Here is a 16,178-nt window from a genome sequence, read left to right on the forward strand (position 1 = left end):
GTCTGGTCGACTGGCAGATCTGGAAGAGTCTGGTCGACTGGCAGATCTGGAAGAGTCTGGTCGACTGGCAGATCTGGAAGAGTCTGGTCGACTGGCAGATCTGGGAGAGTCTGGTCGACTGGCAGATCTGGGAGAGTCTGGTCGACTGGCAGATCTGGGAGAGTCTGGTCGACTGGCAGATCTGGGAGAGTCTGGTCGACTGGCAGATCTGGGAGAGTCTGGTCGACTGGCAGATCTGGGAGAGTCTGGTCAACTGGCAGATCTGGGAGAGTCTGGTCAACTGGCAGCTCTGGCTGCTCCATGCTGACTGGCTGCTCCATGCTGACTGGCAGCTCTGGCTGCTCCATGCTGACTGGCTGCTCCATGCTGACTGGCAGCTCTGGCTGCTCCATGCTGACTGGCTGCTCCATGCTGACTGGCAGCTCTGGCTGCTCCATGCTGACTGGCTGCTCCATGCTGACTGGCAGCTCTGGCTGCTCCATGCTGACTGGCTGCTCCATGCTGACTGGCAGCTCTGGCTGCTCCATGCTGACTGGCTGCTCTGGCTGCTCCATGCTGACTGGCTGCTCCATGCTGACTGGCTGCTCCATGCTGACTGGCGGCCCTGGCTGCTCCATGCTGACTGGCGGCCCTGGCTGCTCCATGCTGACTGGCGGCCCTGGCTGCTCCATGCTGACTGGCGGCCCTGGCTGCTCCATGCTGACTGGCAGCTCTGGCGGCTCCTTGCAGACTGGCAGCTCTGGCGGCTCCTTGCAGACTGGCAGCTCTGGCGGCTCCTTGCAGACTGGCAGCTCTGGCGGCTCCTTGCAGACTGGCAGCTCTGGCGGCATCCTGCAGACAGGCAGCTCTGGCGGCTCCTTGCAGACTGGCAGCTCTGGCGGCTCCTTGCAGACTGGCAGCTTTGGCGGCATCCTGCAGACAGGCAGCTCTGGCGGCTCCTTGCAGACTGGCAGCTCCTTGCAGACTGGCAGCTCTATGCAAACTGGCAGTTCTGAACAGGCGGGAGACTCCGGCAGCGCTGTAGAGAAGGAAGGCTCTAACAGCGCTAAACAGGCGGGAGACTCCGACAGCGCTGGAGAGGAGGAGGGCTCCGACAGCGCTGGACAGGCGAGGCGCACTGTAGGCCTGATGCGTGGTGCTGGCACTGGTGGTACTGGGCCGAGGACACGCACAGGAAGCCTGGTGCGGGGAGCTGCTACCGGAGGGCTGGGGTGTGGAGGTGGCACAGGATGGGTTAGACCGTGAAGGCGTACTGGAGATCTTGAGAGCGGTGCTGGCACAGGACGTGCAAGGCTAGGGAGGTGCACAGGAGGCCTGGTACGTGAGACTGGCACCATCTTCACCAGCCGACTAACACGCACCTCAGGACGAGTATGGAGCGCTGACCCAGGTGCCATCAAATCCCCAACACGCTCCGTCGGGCGAATTCCATGTTTAAAACACCAACACAGCAACTCCCTCATTTCTCTCTCCTCCAATTTCCCCATTAACTCCTTCACAGTCTCTGTTTCGCTCACCTCCAACACCGGCTCTGGTCTCCTCCTTGGCTCCTCACGATAAACAGGGAGAGTTGGCTCAGGTCTGGCTCCTGACTCTGCCACACTCTCCCTGAGCCCCCCCCCAAGAAATTTTTGGGGCTGACTATGGGGCCTCCGTCCGCGCCGCCTTGCTTGCTTCGCAAACTCCATTCTCCTATATCCCTCCGCGCACTGCTCCATCGAATCCCAGGCGGGCTCCGGCACTCTCCCTGGGTCGACCGCCCACCTGTCTATCTCCTCCCAAGAAGTATAGTCCATACTGTACTCCACTTTGGGCTGTTCCTGCCTGTTGACACGCTGCTTGGTCCCTTTGTGGTGGGTGATTCTGTAACGGTTTTCTTGATGAGAAGGAGAGTCGGACCAAAATGCGGCGTGTCTATTGCAATCCATGTTTAATGAAGTGACACACTAAACACAAACACTACCAAAACAATAAACTTAACGAAAACCGAAACAGCCTATACTTGTGTAACCTAACACAGAACAATGACATCAGGATACTAAGGACAATCACCCACGACAAACTCAAAGAATATGGCTGCCTAAATATGGTTCCCAATCAGAGACAACGATAAACACCTGCCTCTGATTGAGAACCACTTCAGACAGCCATAGACTTAGCTAGAACACCCCACTAGCTACAATCCCCATACATACACACCACATACAAAAACCCATGCCACACCCTGGCCTGACCAAATAAATAAAGATAAACACAAAATACTTTGACCAGGGTGTGACAAAAACACTCTTATCCAGAGTGAGTGCATACATTTTCATACTTTTTCTTACTGGTCCCCTGTGGTGTTCAGTAGTGACACTTCTTAAAAATACGTGAAGATGTTTGAAGACAGACTACTCACTATGTAGCCATGCTGGAGAGGGGTGCAATCCCATCACCAGGTGATATTTGTAGGGCTGTGGCTAAGGCACATTCATTCTGCAATGCGGCTTAATGCACATTCATTTTGCAGTCTTTTTAGGTGTTTCGGTAGTGACATCCAAGGTGGGACAGCATTTCTTTGAGAAAGATGTTTTTTTTTTAAATTAAAAACTCAAATATATCAGTATCTTTCTAAGTAATAATAGAACAACTCAAGATGTTCGATTCAAATAATAATGTTACAAAAATGACAAATTATTTATTTTCAAACATGATGTTTAGGAGTCAGAAAGTGGGACAGCCACCTCTCAATAGTAACATGTATATAACCAATGACTTTGTACTATATTAATTTAACAATGTGTTTGTTATTGCCTTGGAATGATTGATAATATCATGATGTAGTTAAATGTTTTTTTTCAAATAGTTTTATGTCAGACAGCAATTTACACCACTCATACAGGGAATAGGAATAATAGGGTGCTATTTGGGAAACAACATTAATATATACACTATCGTAGAAAAGTTTGGGGTCACTTAGAAATGTCATTTTTTTGGAAAGAAAAACACATTTTTTGTCCATTAAAATAACATCAAATTGATCAGAAATACAGTGTAGACATTGTTAATGTTGTAAATGACTATTGTAGCTGGAAACGGCTGATTGTTTATGGAATATCTACATACTGTAGGCGTACAGAGGCCCATTATCAGCAACCATCACTCCTGTGTTACAAAAGCATGTTGTGTTAACTAAACCGAGTTTATAATATTAAAAGGCTAATTGATCATTAGAAAACCCTTTTGCAAGTATGTTAGCACAGCTGAAAACTGTTGTGCTCATTAAAGAAGCAATTTAACTGGCCTTCTTTAGACTTGTTGAGTATCTGGAGCATCAGCATTTGTGGGTTTGATTACAGGCTCAAAATAGCCAGAAACAAATTCCTTTCTTCTGAACCTCGTCAGTCTATTCTTGTTCTGAGAAATGTTCCACGCGAGAAATTGCCAAGAAACTAAAGATCTCATAAAACGCTGTGTACTACTCCCTTCACAGAACAGCGCAAACTGTCTCTAACCAGAATAGAAAGAGCAGTGGGAGGCTACGGTGCACAACTGAGCAAGAGGACAAGTATATTAGAGTGTCTAGTTTGAGAAACAGACGCCTCACAAGTCCTCAACTGGCAGCTTCATTAAATAGTACCCACAAAACACCAGTCTCTGAGATATGGCTTTTTCTTTTCAACTCTGCCTAGAAGGCCAGCATCCTGGAGTCGCCTCTTCACTGTTGAGACTGGTGTTTTGCGGGTACTATTTAATAAAGCTGCCAGTTGAGGACTTGTGAGGCGTCTGTTTACAAACTAGACACTCTAATGTACTTGTCCTCTTGCCCAGTTGTGCAGTGTTAGTTTAGTCCAGGCAGCTGCTAGGACTACTCAGCACCATTTATGAGTCTGCAGATTAAAAGCTCTATCTGCGCAGGTTAAAAGCACTTTAGGAGAATATTCACCAGGCTATTAGAGCAGTCACTGCTTTAGCAGGGAGGGATTCACTGATGTAATCTTTGTTTCTATAAATATATCTTAATCTGGGAATTATGATATGATTCTCTCATGACATACAAGTTTCATAAAAAAAAAAAGTATTATGTAAATTCGTTTCAGAATGACAGTAAGCAAATTCAGTTTGCAGATGATTTTTGAATGGCTTTAGAATGTATCAAGTCAAAGCTTGACTGTTTTTGTCCATTTATGATTTGCAATGAATATCCAATGTAAGACAATCTTATTTGTAGAGTCCCTTCAACAACATAGTTTGATATCAGTAAAGAGTAACAAAAGCCCTTTATGCCTATATACACACTCAAAATGATAAACATACCAAGCAGAATTCTCTTGGCAACTATAATAAAACATCTGTCAGACTATAAAAACAAATCTAAAGCGGTGTTAAAAATCTAATCAGCGTTTATTGGTCACGTACATAGATTTGCAGATGTTATCGCAGGTGTGGCGAAATGCTTGTGCTTCTCGCTCCAACAGTGCAGTAACACCTAGGAAAAGGCATTACTCTGAAAGAACTCTGATGGCAAGCAGAGAGAATTATGGGTGACCTACCTACCCAAATCTGGTTGACCTAAAAATCTAAAGATGTGCAACTTCTTTTCCTATTTGGCTAAAAATGGTCAAATCATGCTTCAAACATCATGCATCCTGAGTGGAAATCGTGCTGTTCAAATCCACTGGAATCGTCACACACATATACAATTTGAGTAAAACAATGACATATTCTTCTCACAAGGTCAGACATGATTAATGTTGGGACTATGATCCTCTCTAGGTATTTTAAAGTCAAGTAAAGGAAGAAGGTGTACACTGGGTGTCACAAAGAGAAATTCTGAGGAAAAGCAACTTAATCTCAACACTCACAGCAAATGCCCCTGGGCATTACAGTATCGATGATTCAATTGTTATAGGTAGGCACTGACTGAATTGGTAATGCTATGGTCTTCAATGATGATCAGAGTCCCCATGCCCTTCTATTGTCATACCGGATTGGCCCATCAGCAGAAGGGTGAGGTCAGCATATCCATTTGTGGTTTAACACAGGGTTTCCCGAACTCGGGCCGTTCTGTGCCATATGTCAACCGTTAAACCAGGGTTTTTCAAACTCGGCCCTGGGGCCCTCCCTGGGGCCCTCCCTGGGGCCCTCCCTGGATGCACGTTTTGTTTTTCGGCCTAGCATTACACAGCTGATTCAAATAATCAAAGCTTGATGATGAGTTGGTTATTTGAATCGATGCAATATCTGGGAACTAAAATAAACACATCCAATCCGAGGTCTAAATGAGTACAACATTTATCCCCCCAGCCCCCTCACAACAAACACACTAAAAACAGGCTAATGATTATGCAAAAGGCCCAAAATTTGATGTTTTTGCTCTCAGCATTAGACAACATAAAACAGTGAGAAAAGCAGCTATATAGAAATTTGGTGAAAGGACAGCATTAAGAAATGTAGTTTGGTTTTATAACTAAACTAAGGTTCAAGGATCAAAGCAATTGGAGCTTTGAGGGATACAGGAGATCATCGCTACTTTAAACATAGTGGTTATAGAGATTACAGTGTACTATGGGCCCTCATTTGTGCAATGTAATTTGTGCAATACAGTGCAAGACACACAGATAATGCCTGTTTGAATACATTGGGTCAATATGACCCAATGATTCATGTATTTTGTTGCAGCTTGAGAGGTGGACTTAGATGTGTTGCGATGTGATTGGCCTGGACAAGCACTGGTAAAAAGCCATGGTGATGGCTAAATGTGCTGCGACCAATATCAGTTTCTGGACCTCAAGGTCACTGATGTAATCAGAACACCTGCTCTCTCAATATTCCTGGGGCACTAAGTTCCTGTATGTACCCAGCTTGCCCTGACAGTGCCCATCATTGATGTGAAGTAGGGGTTCAGAGCATGGTGAAGAAGCACTGTAGGAATAAGCTTATTCTGTTTAGTCAAGTTGAAGCTGCGGCAAGCACTGCTATTCTGCAAGAGTGTATAGACTATGACATACTGTATGCAGCACAAATGGAGCTAATTCCCAATCTATAAAATCAACCAATCTAGACGGTGACATCATTGATGTATTAAAAATCACTTTTAATTACACTGGGATTTTGCCCTTTTGCTTTCCAATCAAATAACCTCCAGGCAGCAAAGCCACAACAATAACAATAAACAAAATAGCACAGATTACGTAATCTGAGTAAGTGATTTTTCTAACCACGAACTGTCACCTTGTCACCAACAATCCCCTCTATACTGTATCAAGCATTAGCATTCCATCCAAGCCACCTAAACAATACAGACTGGCACATAAAATACATTGCATAATACAGAATTATTAAATACTGTCATTTTTATAAATATTCCCTTCAAAAATGATAACGTCTGGTAATTCAGGTATTTTTTCATCTAGTTATGTAGATCTATGGTTATATAGAGTAGTCCTTGGATGAATTACAGAAAAACGTGTTTGGGTGGAAATCTCATTTTTAAAAAGTTAAATGTTCTGTTACCTAAATAACGTTGTTGACTCATCTTATACTCATAACTGTGGCCAAAGCATAAATTGGATAAAAAACCCACTAAAAACCCAACCTCAAACTGGTATCTCAAACATTAAAAATGCCTGCTATTTCCACATAGAGAATGATGTCATCCTGCCTCAATGGCTGAGCTGGCCAATCAGTGGTCTACTCACATTAATATTTTTAAAGAACTTCTAAGGTGCTGGGTTTCTACTAAGCTAATCTAAGTAATTGGGGCGGCAGGTAGCCTAGTGCTTAGAGCATTGGGTCAGTAACCGAAAGGTTTCTGGATTGAATCCCAAGCTGACAAGGTAAAATATTCTACCGTTCTGCCCCTGAACAAGGCAGGTAACCGGTAGGCTGTCATTCATTGTAAATAAGAATTTGTTCTTAACTGACTTGCCTAATAATATATATATATATATTTTAAGATGGTCACACAAAGGATAATTTCGCTATTTGATTTAGAATTGTAGGATCCCTGTAAAGAGAACATATATAAAATATATTTGATGAAACATAGAATTTGGCCCTACTGCTTTTAGACCAGGATTTTTATTTATTTATTTCATTTTCTACCCATATTTAATCCCTAAAGTACTTCCATATATACTTCCATTAATTGTTTTAACTGGTACTGGGCTACCTCCAGACAAGTTTTGTGAGGCTTGTGGGCCTAGAGCAAAACAACCCACATGAATGTGTTCATGGGAGTCTCATCTTCCCATAGAGGGGGCATATTAGTTTGTAGCCCAAACAGTTCGTACGCTCCTAGACGTTTTTCGTGAACAAGGCCGACATTTGCGGATGCGGTGGATTGAGAAGCATCCCGTGCAAAAAAACATTCATTTTGATGGTGACTTTTGTTTTATGATAATTCGATTTTCGAGGGGAAAATGGACATCTACTCTAGGGGGTTCAATGACCGGTATATGCCCACACCAGTCTGTTGTTGGGTTATGCTGAAACTATTCAAAACACAGAAAAAGCAGCTTTTGAACGTACTTAATTATAACAACAAAAGTATTTCACTATTGTAATTAATTATAGGTCACATTTAATAGAAATCTGTAAACACTGGAGAGTTACCTTAAATCAAATATAAAGGCCATGCTGTTCCAACAGTGCAGCGCAAGTGATTGTCATCTTGAGCGTCACTGATAGCACATAAATTCATTACAGTCCTCCCGCGCTTTTTATCGATTGTCGTTCAGCCTATACCCGCCAATAATAGGCCTACCCACAGCACAGGTTGACGCAATTAAAACTTTCACAAGAAGCAAGAGCATGTTTCTCAGAGTTCATTAGCTTATAGATCCTAGGCATCTCAATGCACATCTTGACATTTTGATCATTTCACTCACATCTACACTCAATCATTTAAAGCCTAAGTATTGTAGGCTACCTGATTTGGCTGTAGGTCTGGCGCACGTGTCCCCTCGGACCAATTGACCTCCCAGAAGCACCGACCATCCAGACAAGTAGCAGAAGAAGTAGGACATCCGTGGACATAATTTCCACACTGACAGCGTTCTGGACCCAGTTGTCCAAAAGTCCAGTTTCAGAAAATAAAGGCTACAGTGAAAACGTTTTACGTGCCTCGGGCATGATCCTTGGTAGGCTACCGTTCGCGCCAAATCAATGTGAAATACTACAGACACATATACACACTGAAACATGCCACTGTATTTGATCTCACTGTCGGAAAGCAATTTCGTCTAAACCTATAAATCCTTCCACGTCAGATGGCTCGGATTCTCTCCCTATCAGTATATGTGAGCATATAGCCTACGCCCTGTTTTCCGTCTGTCAAGAGCGGATTCCGTTTGCCAGGTTAAAAGGTGAGTGCAGTTCTCAGAAATGATAGATTCCCGTCCCTACACCCTAGCCTAAAGATAGTTACGTATTTGAGCACATGATATGATATTGTTAGGCTATAGGGCGGGAATTATTGAACATGATCATGTGGGCTGGACTGCCTCAGAACACGTGGCTAAGGAACATACACTCTACCAAAAGTATTTCATAAAGTAAATCCTATAACAATCTATCTGTTTAAACAATGGCTATTCACTATTCATTGTTTTCACAACAATGTCCACTCGTTGTTTTTCATAATACCATATTGACAGCAGCCTCTAGTCAAATAACATTAATGCGTTGTAATGTAGATGCTGAAACATTGCAATTACTACATTGTGTAATCTATGGGTAGGCTACATTAGCAGCCCACATCGGATATAGTTTTCACAAGGCTAAACAGAGCTGTATGCTGCTGCATGAAACACCAGCACAAACATAACTGCCACCACAATCATTCCTGATGCTTTTTAAGTAAATCCAAAAGCTATTTCCAGTAGTGAGAGGAGCACAATGTCATGGCTCTGTTGACTTCAATAGAAGACAGGAGAAGAGAAAGTTATTGTCCATCTCACAAAGGAAATGTGTATTTTGGTCTCCTCCCAATCCCCCTAGAAACAAACACAAGACACATTTTGGGAGATGGACAGGGTCAGTCACAGTACAGCACCTCATGAGCAGTTTAGGGTTTATGTGCCTTACTCAAGGTCACAATGTTAGTAGATGGTATACATGATCTGAAACCAGCATCCTTCCGGTTGTTAGTTCAGTTCCCACTTTTCATTGCCCAGCTCGGGACTTGACCCAGCAACCTTCCAGCTTCTAGATTGCCTCTGGACAACGTTCCTGTTTATTCTTGATATAAGACCGACTTAGATGTTTTGTAAGACCTGACAACACTAGCGATGGCTTGACAAATCAGGTAGTACATTTCTTAATGCCTACCATTGAGATGTTTATAGCCTACTATTTTTCCCCCTATTGTTCCTATGCTCATTCTATCATTTGAGCTCATTTTAGTAGTGTGTTCTGAGTAATCTGTTGGCCTGTGTGTCTGTGGGGGCCATTGGGCTTGGCTGGCTTTGTGTTGTTGTCAGTTGTGCTTCTACTGCAGGCTAGGAGATTTACCCTCAACTGCTTCCCACGAGGGCTAGCCTTTCCTGATTGTATTCTCGCCTGCGAACACCCGATTATTAATGATATATTATGTTTAGGTGAAGGACATAGAAGAATACATTAAATGTGTGACAATTGATGACAATGAAGGTCCCTGTGAGCGACAGCTGGTTAGTCAAGCAGCGATCATAGTGTTTGTGTGCAATGTAACTGTGTTGTAATTCTCTTTACTGATCCATGTATACTTTTCTCTTCTTGGTGATAAACTGATCAAACATTAATGCTGATAAGCTTAAACAGACCCTTCAACAATTTCATGTCTCCTTCAGACATGAGAGGAACACTTCCTGAAGAGTTTATTTCCAAAATGCTATATCCACACATTTTTCACATTTGTGTTAATTCACTAGAAATTATTGCATGTAACATTACTGTTCCCATATTTTTAATTCATAGATTTTTAAATGTGTAATAAAATGTTGTTAGGAACACCTATCTAATAATATTGAGTTGCACCTCCTTTTGCCCTCAGAACAGCCTCAATTCGTCAGGGCATGGACTCTACAAGGTGTTGAAAATGTTCCACAGGTATGCTGGCTGTGTTGATTCCAATGCTTCCCACAGTTGTGTAAAGTTGGCTGAATGTCCTTTGGGCTAATCAGAAAATGTATATATTGTGTCTTCAACTCCTTGTTCCACTGATATTCTTAGGGAAAGTTGTGCTTCTACATCTGCATTGCTTGCTGTCTAGGGTTTTAGGCTGGGTTTCTGTGTAAGAATTTTGTGACATCTGCTGATGTAAAAAGGGCTTTATAAATATATTTGATTTGATGATGGAGGAGTGTCAGTATACTCCAGTACTCCTGATGGAGGAGTATCAGTATACTCTAGTACTTTTGATGGAGGAGTATCAGTATACTCCAGTACTCCTGATGAAGGAGTATCAGTATACTCCAGTGCTCCCAATGAAGGAGTATCAGTATACTACAGTACTCTATTACTCGTTATGGAGGAGTATCAGCATACTCCAGTACTGCTAATGGAAGAATATCAGTACACTACAGTAATGTTACTCCCAATCGAGGAGTATCAGTATACTCCAGTACTCCTAATAGAGGAGTATCAGTATACTCCAATAATGTTACTCCTGATGGAGGAGTATCAGTACACTACAGTACTCCTGATGGAGGAGTATCAGTATACTACAGTACTCCTGATGGAGGAGTATCAGTATATTCCAGTACTCCTTATGGAAGAGTATCAGTATAGTACAGTACTCCTGATGGAGCAGTATCAGTATACTACAGTACTCCTGTACTGCCTATGAAGTCTTAGTATACTCCTGGTACTACTGTATCATTAGTTGATCCCTACCTGAAAACAGAATCAGGACAGAACTATGCAAGTCTCTGAATAGGCCAAAACACAGTGAGGAGCATAGTACTATTCTGTGCCAGACTGAAATCGGATTTACAGATAAGAGAAGCACCCACCACTAAAACACAGCATCTGGTCAGACCAGGCAGAGCCATGAGGGCACGTGAACACATCTTAGGGATTGACTGTCAGCACCACAAATAGTAAAAGGGATGTAGCCACGTGGTGTTATGGACTAGGGTAGCACCACAGGGCAGTTAGGATTGTTCTGCAGCAAAGATTTGAAAGGTATTAACTTCATGTTCACTGATGCATAAACACAGTACAAGCGTCATGATATTGACTTTTCTGTTATGTGGCATTCATTATCTGTTTCAGATTATGTTATGTTTTTATGAACAGGAAGCTAGGGTTAGGGTTGTGGTTGAGGCAAAGGTTAGAGTTGAACTTTGCTGGGTTTCTCAGCTCAACAATATGTCCATCTCGGTGGAGTTAGGTTGAGACGACTGTGGGCGGAGTGTACCTCCGACTACATCGAGTTGCTGTCAGTCGATACGAGGAAACAGTCAGTGGTTGTATTTGACTAATGTTTTATTAAAAAGTGTGGATTTCAGCAAACAAAGAAAGGAACACAGCTACAGAGGACCAACATAGGTACACAGTAAGGGTTTAAGAATTAAAAAACATTTAAAGTAGGGGAGAGTGGGGTAAGTTCAGAATTGTTTTACATTCAGAATCACTAAGTCAATGGAAATATAGTATTCTTTCTAAAAAAATAAATGTACATATATGGGGCTCCTGAGTGGTGCAGCGGTCTGGCACTGCATCTCAGTGCTGGAGGTGTCATTACAGACCCAGGTTCGATTCCAGGCTGTATCCCAACCGACAGTGATTGGGAGTCCCATAGGGCGGCGCACAATTGCCCTAGCATCATCCAGGTTAGGGTTTGGCCAGGGTAGGCCGTCATTTTAAATAAGAACAGACTTGCCTAGTTAAATAAAAAAATATATATTTCAGGATGTTGTGTATCCCTGGAAATAATCAGAATGAATGTAAACATTACAGTTTTGAAAACAGCTTGTCCCAAAAAAGTGATCTCTTGGCACAATTTACCACAGGGTAAGTTAAGCCACCTACACATTTCTGTACTGAATGAAATATTACCACTACCTTTTTAAAACTATGTCTATCTCTATTTCCCAAACACTTCCTCTTGCATTACCCCATGGTAGAACACCCTTACATTTTCTCAACTTACCATTGGCTCAACTTACCCCATGGCCATTGGCTCTACTAACCTAACCCCAAACATTTTTACTATATTAGCCCACACAGCTACAAGGATGCACTTTCATGCTAGGTTTAGGATCTCATATTGTAGCTTATAGAGACCCCAACTGATGTATAGAACACTCTTTAAATGATCTACTTTGGTTTACTTTAGAAAGAAGCCTCATGAAACCACTAACACAAATTAATTTGACTTGTTGAAAATCTGCTTTTTGGTCCTAACATGCTGACCACTTTTCTTCCTTCACAGACATCATGAAATGATGACCTCCCACTCGGCACACACTGGTTGAATCAACGTTGTTTCCACATAATTTCAATTAAATGACTTTGAACAAACTTGGAATAGATGTTGAATTGACATCTGTGCTCCATGTGCTCTTCCTAAATATTTGGTCGAATTATACATTTTGTGTATGGTTTCATAGAAACAACCTACTAGGCACAAACTGGTTGAATCAACGTTGTTTCAATGTCATTTGTCAATGTATTGTGATGTGGAATTTACGTGGAAAATACATTGTATTTCAAAAAAGTAATCAATTGTTGTTTTGAGGGGCACATTTCAACCACAGGATTGTCATCATGGTAACCAAATTTCAACATAATAAAAAAAATGTACCTTTAGAACAATCTTCAATCTGTCCACTAGCAAAAAAACAACAACTAGCAGACAAAAAAAACTGTAGGCTGGGCAGCACCTCCTACTGAACAATTGATCTATCTAGAGCTACCCTTTGGTCTCCCATCAAGGGTTCTAACCAATCCCAGCCCTGCTTAGCTATGATATTGTCGCTGACTAATAGCAATGTGCTATCTTTAGAACGATTGTTAAGCAGTCTCCACTTAAAAACTAGATAGATTCACTGATGCTATCAAAGTCATTCCATAGGGTAGGTTTAACAGAGCAAATGAAATGTGACCATACTGTATCACTCATATACTGTCTCATCAATTATATTATTTAGGTCTATATAGCATTTGTAAAGTCATCAACAGCTATTGTTTCAATTCAACCCAGAATTTAAAAAATTATAGACAAAACAAAAGATGTAAGGCTATTTAGTGATACTGAATTGTGTTTGGTTGTCAACACAACCAAATGTCCATTTTTTTAGGAGATGTATATTTTGCTTGTATTGTTCCATCTGTGCCATGGACTTAGCCTGGCTTTAATTCAAGTTTGTCTACAAATTAATAATTGTTTTGTTTGATTCACATCTCCATCTCAACCAACAATCTAAGTATATGAATAGGACCAAATCAAACTTTATTTAAAGTGTATGTAAAGTTTGATTTGATTTGGTCCTCTTCTTTAACTAAGATTGTTGGTTGAGATGGAGATCCAACAAATCCAACAAATGAATCCAACAAAACAGTTATTAATTAATTAAGCCAGTGTCTCAGATGAAACTATCCAAGCAGTAGATAAAGCTCCTTTCAATGTTGATATTTGGTTGCTTTGTCAACCAAACACAATTCAATATGACTTTCGTTATAAAGTAAAGTTAAGGCTTTCCTACAAACTAATGTAACATTCAACCCTAAAATGAGAAACACATCCTTGGCCACATTTTGAGGTTAATGTCACTATACATTTCTTCTTGTGTAATCATATAAAGTGTGCATGTTCAAGATTCTGAAGCATGCATAGGTCATCACAGGTCTGTGGAAATCTTCACAATTGCTGTAATAATCTGTGCAGAATCTCGAACGGCATTGATCTCTTGCACCATGTACTTTTAATGTAATCTCAACTGCAATTCATGATAACACATTCATCTGTTGTATAAATAAACAAATGATCTTATTCCCATTTGAAGTTTTAAATGGTTGAAAGTGCAGTGATAGCCATTGAGTTGACTAAACTAAACCAAAAATCAGACATTGTTTTTCCATTGGAATTTGGTTGTGCTTTTAGATGGTTGAAAGCATAATGATAACACATTGGAAATTCAACTATCTTTTGTCTGTCTTCTTGAGTGGGTCAACGTAGGTTGTAATCTCATTGATCAATGGCTCAACCAAATATTACCCAATTATCTACGTTGAAATGATGTTGTGTGCCCAGTGAGAAGGGTGGCTCAACTTACCCCACTCTCGTATCGACTGACAGTGACTCAATGTAGTCGGAGGTACATTCCGCCCACAGTCGTCTCCACTCAACTCCATTGATGTGATGTGGAGTTGAGAAAAATTTAGGTAGTGTTGAAATGAGATGTGGATATGAAGTTAGGGTTGTGGTAGAGGGTTAGAGTTGAACTGGCATGTGGACATGAAGTTAGGGTTGTGGTAGAGGGTTAGAGTTGAACTGGCATGTGGACATGAAGTTAGGGTTGTGGTAGAGGGTTAGAGTTGAACTGGCATGTGGACATGAAGTTAGGGTTGTGGTAGAGGGTTAGAGTTGAACTGGCATGTGGACATGAAGTTAGGGTTGTGGTAGAGGGTTAGAGTTGAACTGGCATGTGGACATGAAGTTAGGGTTGTGGTAGAGGGTTAGAGTTGAACTGGCATGTGGACATGAAGTTAGGGTTGTGGTAGAGGGTTAGAGTTGAACTGGCATGTGGACATGAAGTTAGGGTTGTGGTAGAGGGTTAGAGTTGAACTGGCATGTGGACATGAAGATAGGGTTGTGGTTGAGGGTTAGATTTGAACTGTATTTATTTGATTTATTTCACCTTTATTTAACCAGGTAGGCTAGCTGAGAACAAGTTCTCATTTACAACTGCGACCTGGCCAAAATAAAGCAAAGCAGTTCGACACATACAACAACACAGAGTTACACATGGAATAAACAAACATACAAATAATACAGTAGGAAAAAAAGTATATATACAGTGTGTGCAAATGAGGTAAGATAAGGGAGGTAAGACAATAAAATAGGCCATAGTGGCGAGGTAATTAGGATATAGCAATGAAACACTGGAGTGATAGATGTGCAGAAGATGAATGTGCAAGTAGAGATACTGGGGTGCTAAATAAATACAGTATGGGGATGAGGTAGTTGGATGGGATTACAGATTTACGGATGGTCTATGTACAGGTGCAATGATCTGTGAGCTGCTCTGACAGCTGGTGCTTGAAGTTAGTGAGGGAGTGAAGAGGGAGTGAAGAGTCTCCAGCTTCAGCGATTTTTGCAGTTCGTTCCAGTCACTGGCAGCAGAGAACTGGAAAGAAAGGTGGCCGAATGAGGAATTGGCTTTGGTGGTGACCAGTGTAATATACCTGCTGGAGCGCGTGCTGCGGGTGGGTGCTGCTATGGTGACCAGTGAACTGAGATAAGGCGGGGATTTACCTGGCAAAGACTTGTAGATGACCTAGAGCCAGTGGGTTTGGCAATGAGTATGAAGCGAGGGCCAGCCAACAAGAGCATACAGGTCACAATGGTGGGTAGTATATGGGGCTTTGGTGACAAAACGGATGGCAATGTGATAGACTGCATCCAATTTGTTGAGTAGAGTGTTAGAGGCATGTGGACATGAAGATAGGGTTGTGGTTGAGGGTTAGAGTTGAACTGGCACGTGGACATGAATTTAGGGTTGTGGCTGAGGGTTAGATTTGAACTGGCAAGTGCAACCCTAACTCTAACATCAACCCTAACTCTAACTTTAACTCTAACTTCAACCCTAACCCTTGCTTCATGTCCAGATCTCTGTTCAAGCCTAACCTTAGCCTCAACCAACCCTAACCCAGTATTCAAGTTATCAGGAAGTAAGATATAGTCTTTCTCAATGACAGCAGTGTTCGAAACAGTTTCTATGCAAGGTGCAGTATGTAGTATTATAGCACCACCACCTGCTGTTTGAGAGCAATGGCACAAGATTACAGAGAACACATCTAGTTGGATTTCATCTGAAAGAACCTTCTATTGCATACTTATTTTCAACCAATAGAGGGCAGCATGGTCTAAAACATCACTGAATTGTATCTAGTGGATCACGCTGGTGAGGCAGTGATTTATATATACACGTCCTTGTGGCGAAGTTTAACCAAAAATGTTGTATTGTGCAAGAATTCTTAGTGGA

At 41.9% G+C, this 16,178-nt stretch overlaps 1 protein-coding gene across 1 annotated transcript in view; it reads right to left on the reverse strand.

Moving 5' to 3' along the window:
- Positions 1–8,392, reverse strand: part of LOC110529498 (gamma-aminobutyric acid receptor subunit rho-1) — a 34,299-nt gene extending 25,907 nt beyond the window's left edge. Inside the window, exon 1 of the mRNA XM_021611735.2 lies at positions 7,916–8,392. Within this exon, the coding sequence (XP_021467410.1) occupies positions 7,916–8,022 (107 nt within the window). The 5' untranslated portion in view covers positions 8,023–8,392. The remainder of the gene's footprint in view (positions 1–7,915) is intronic.
- Between the last annotated feature and the right edge of the window lie 7,786 nt (positions 8,393–16,178).

The sequence above is a fragment of the Oncorhynchus mykiss genome, chromosome 8, assembly GCF_013265735.2.
Source record: "Oncorhynchus mykiss isolate Arlee chromosome 8, USDA_OmykA_1.1, whole genome shotgun sequence".
Lineage (NCBI taxonomy): Eukaryota > Metazoa > Chordata > Actinopteri > Salmoniformes > Salmonidae > Oncorhynchus > Oncorhynchus mykiss.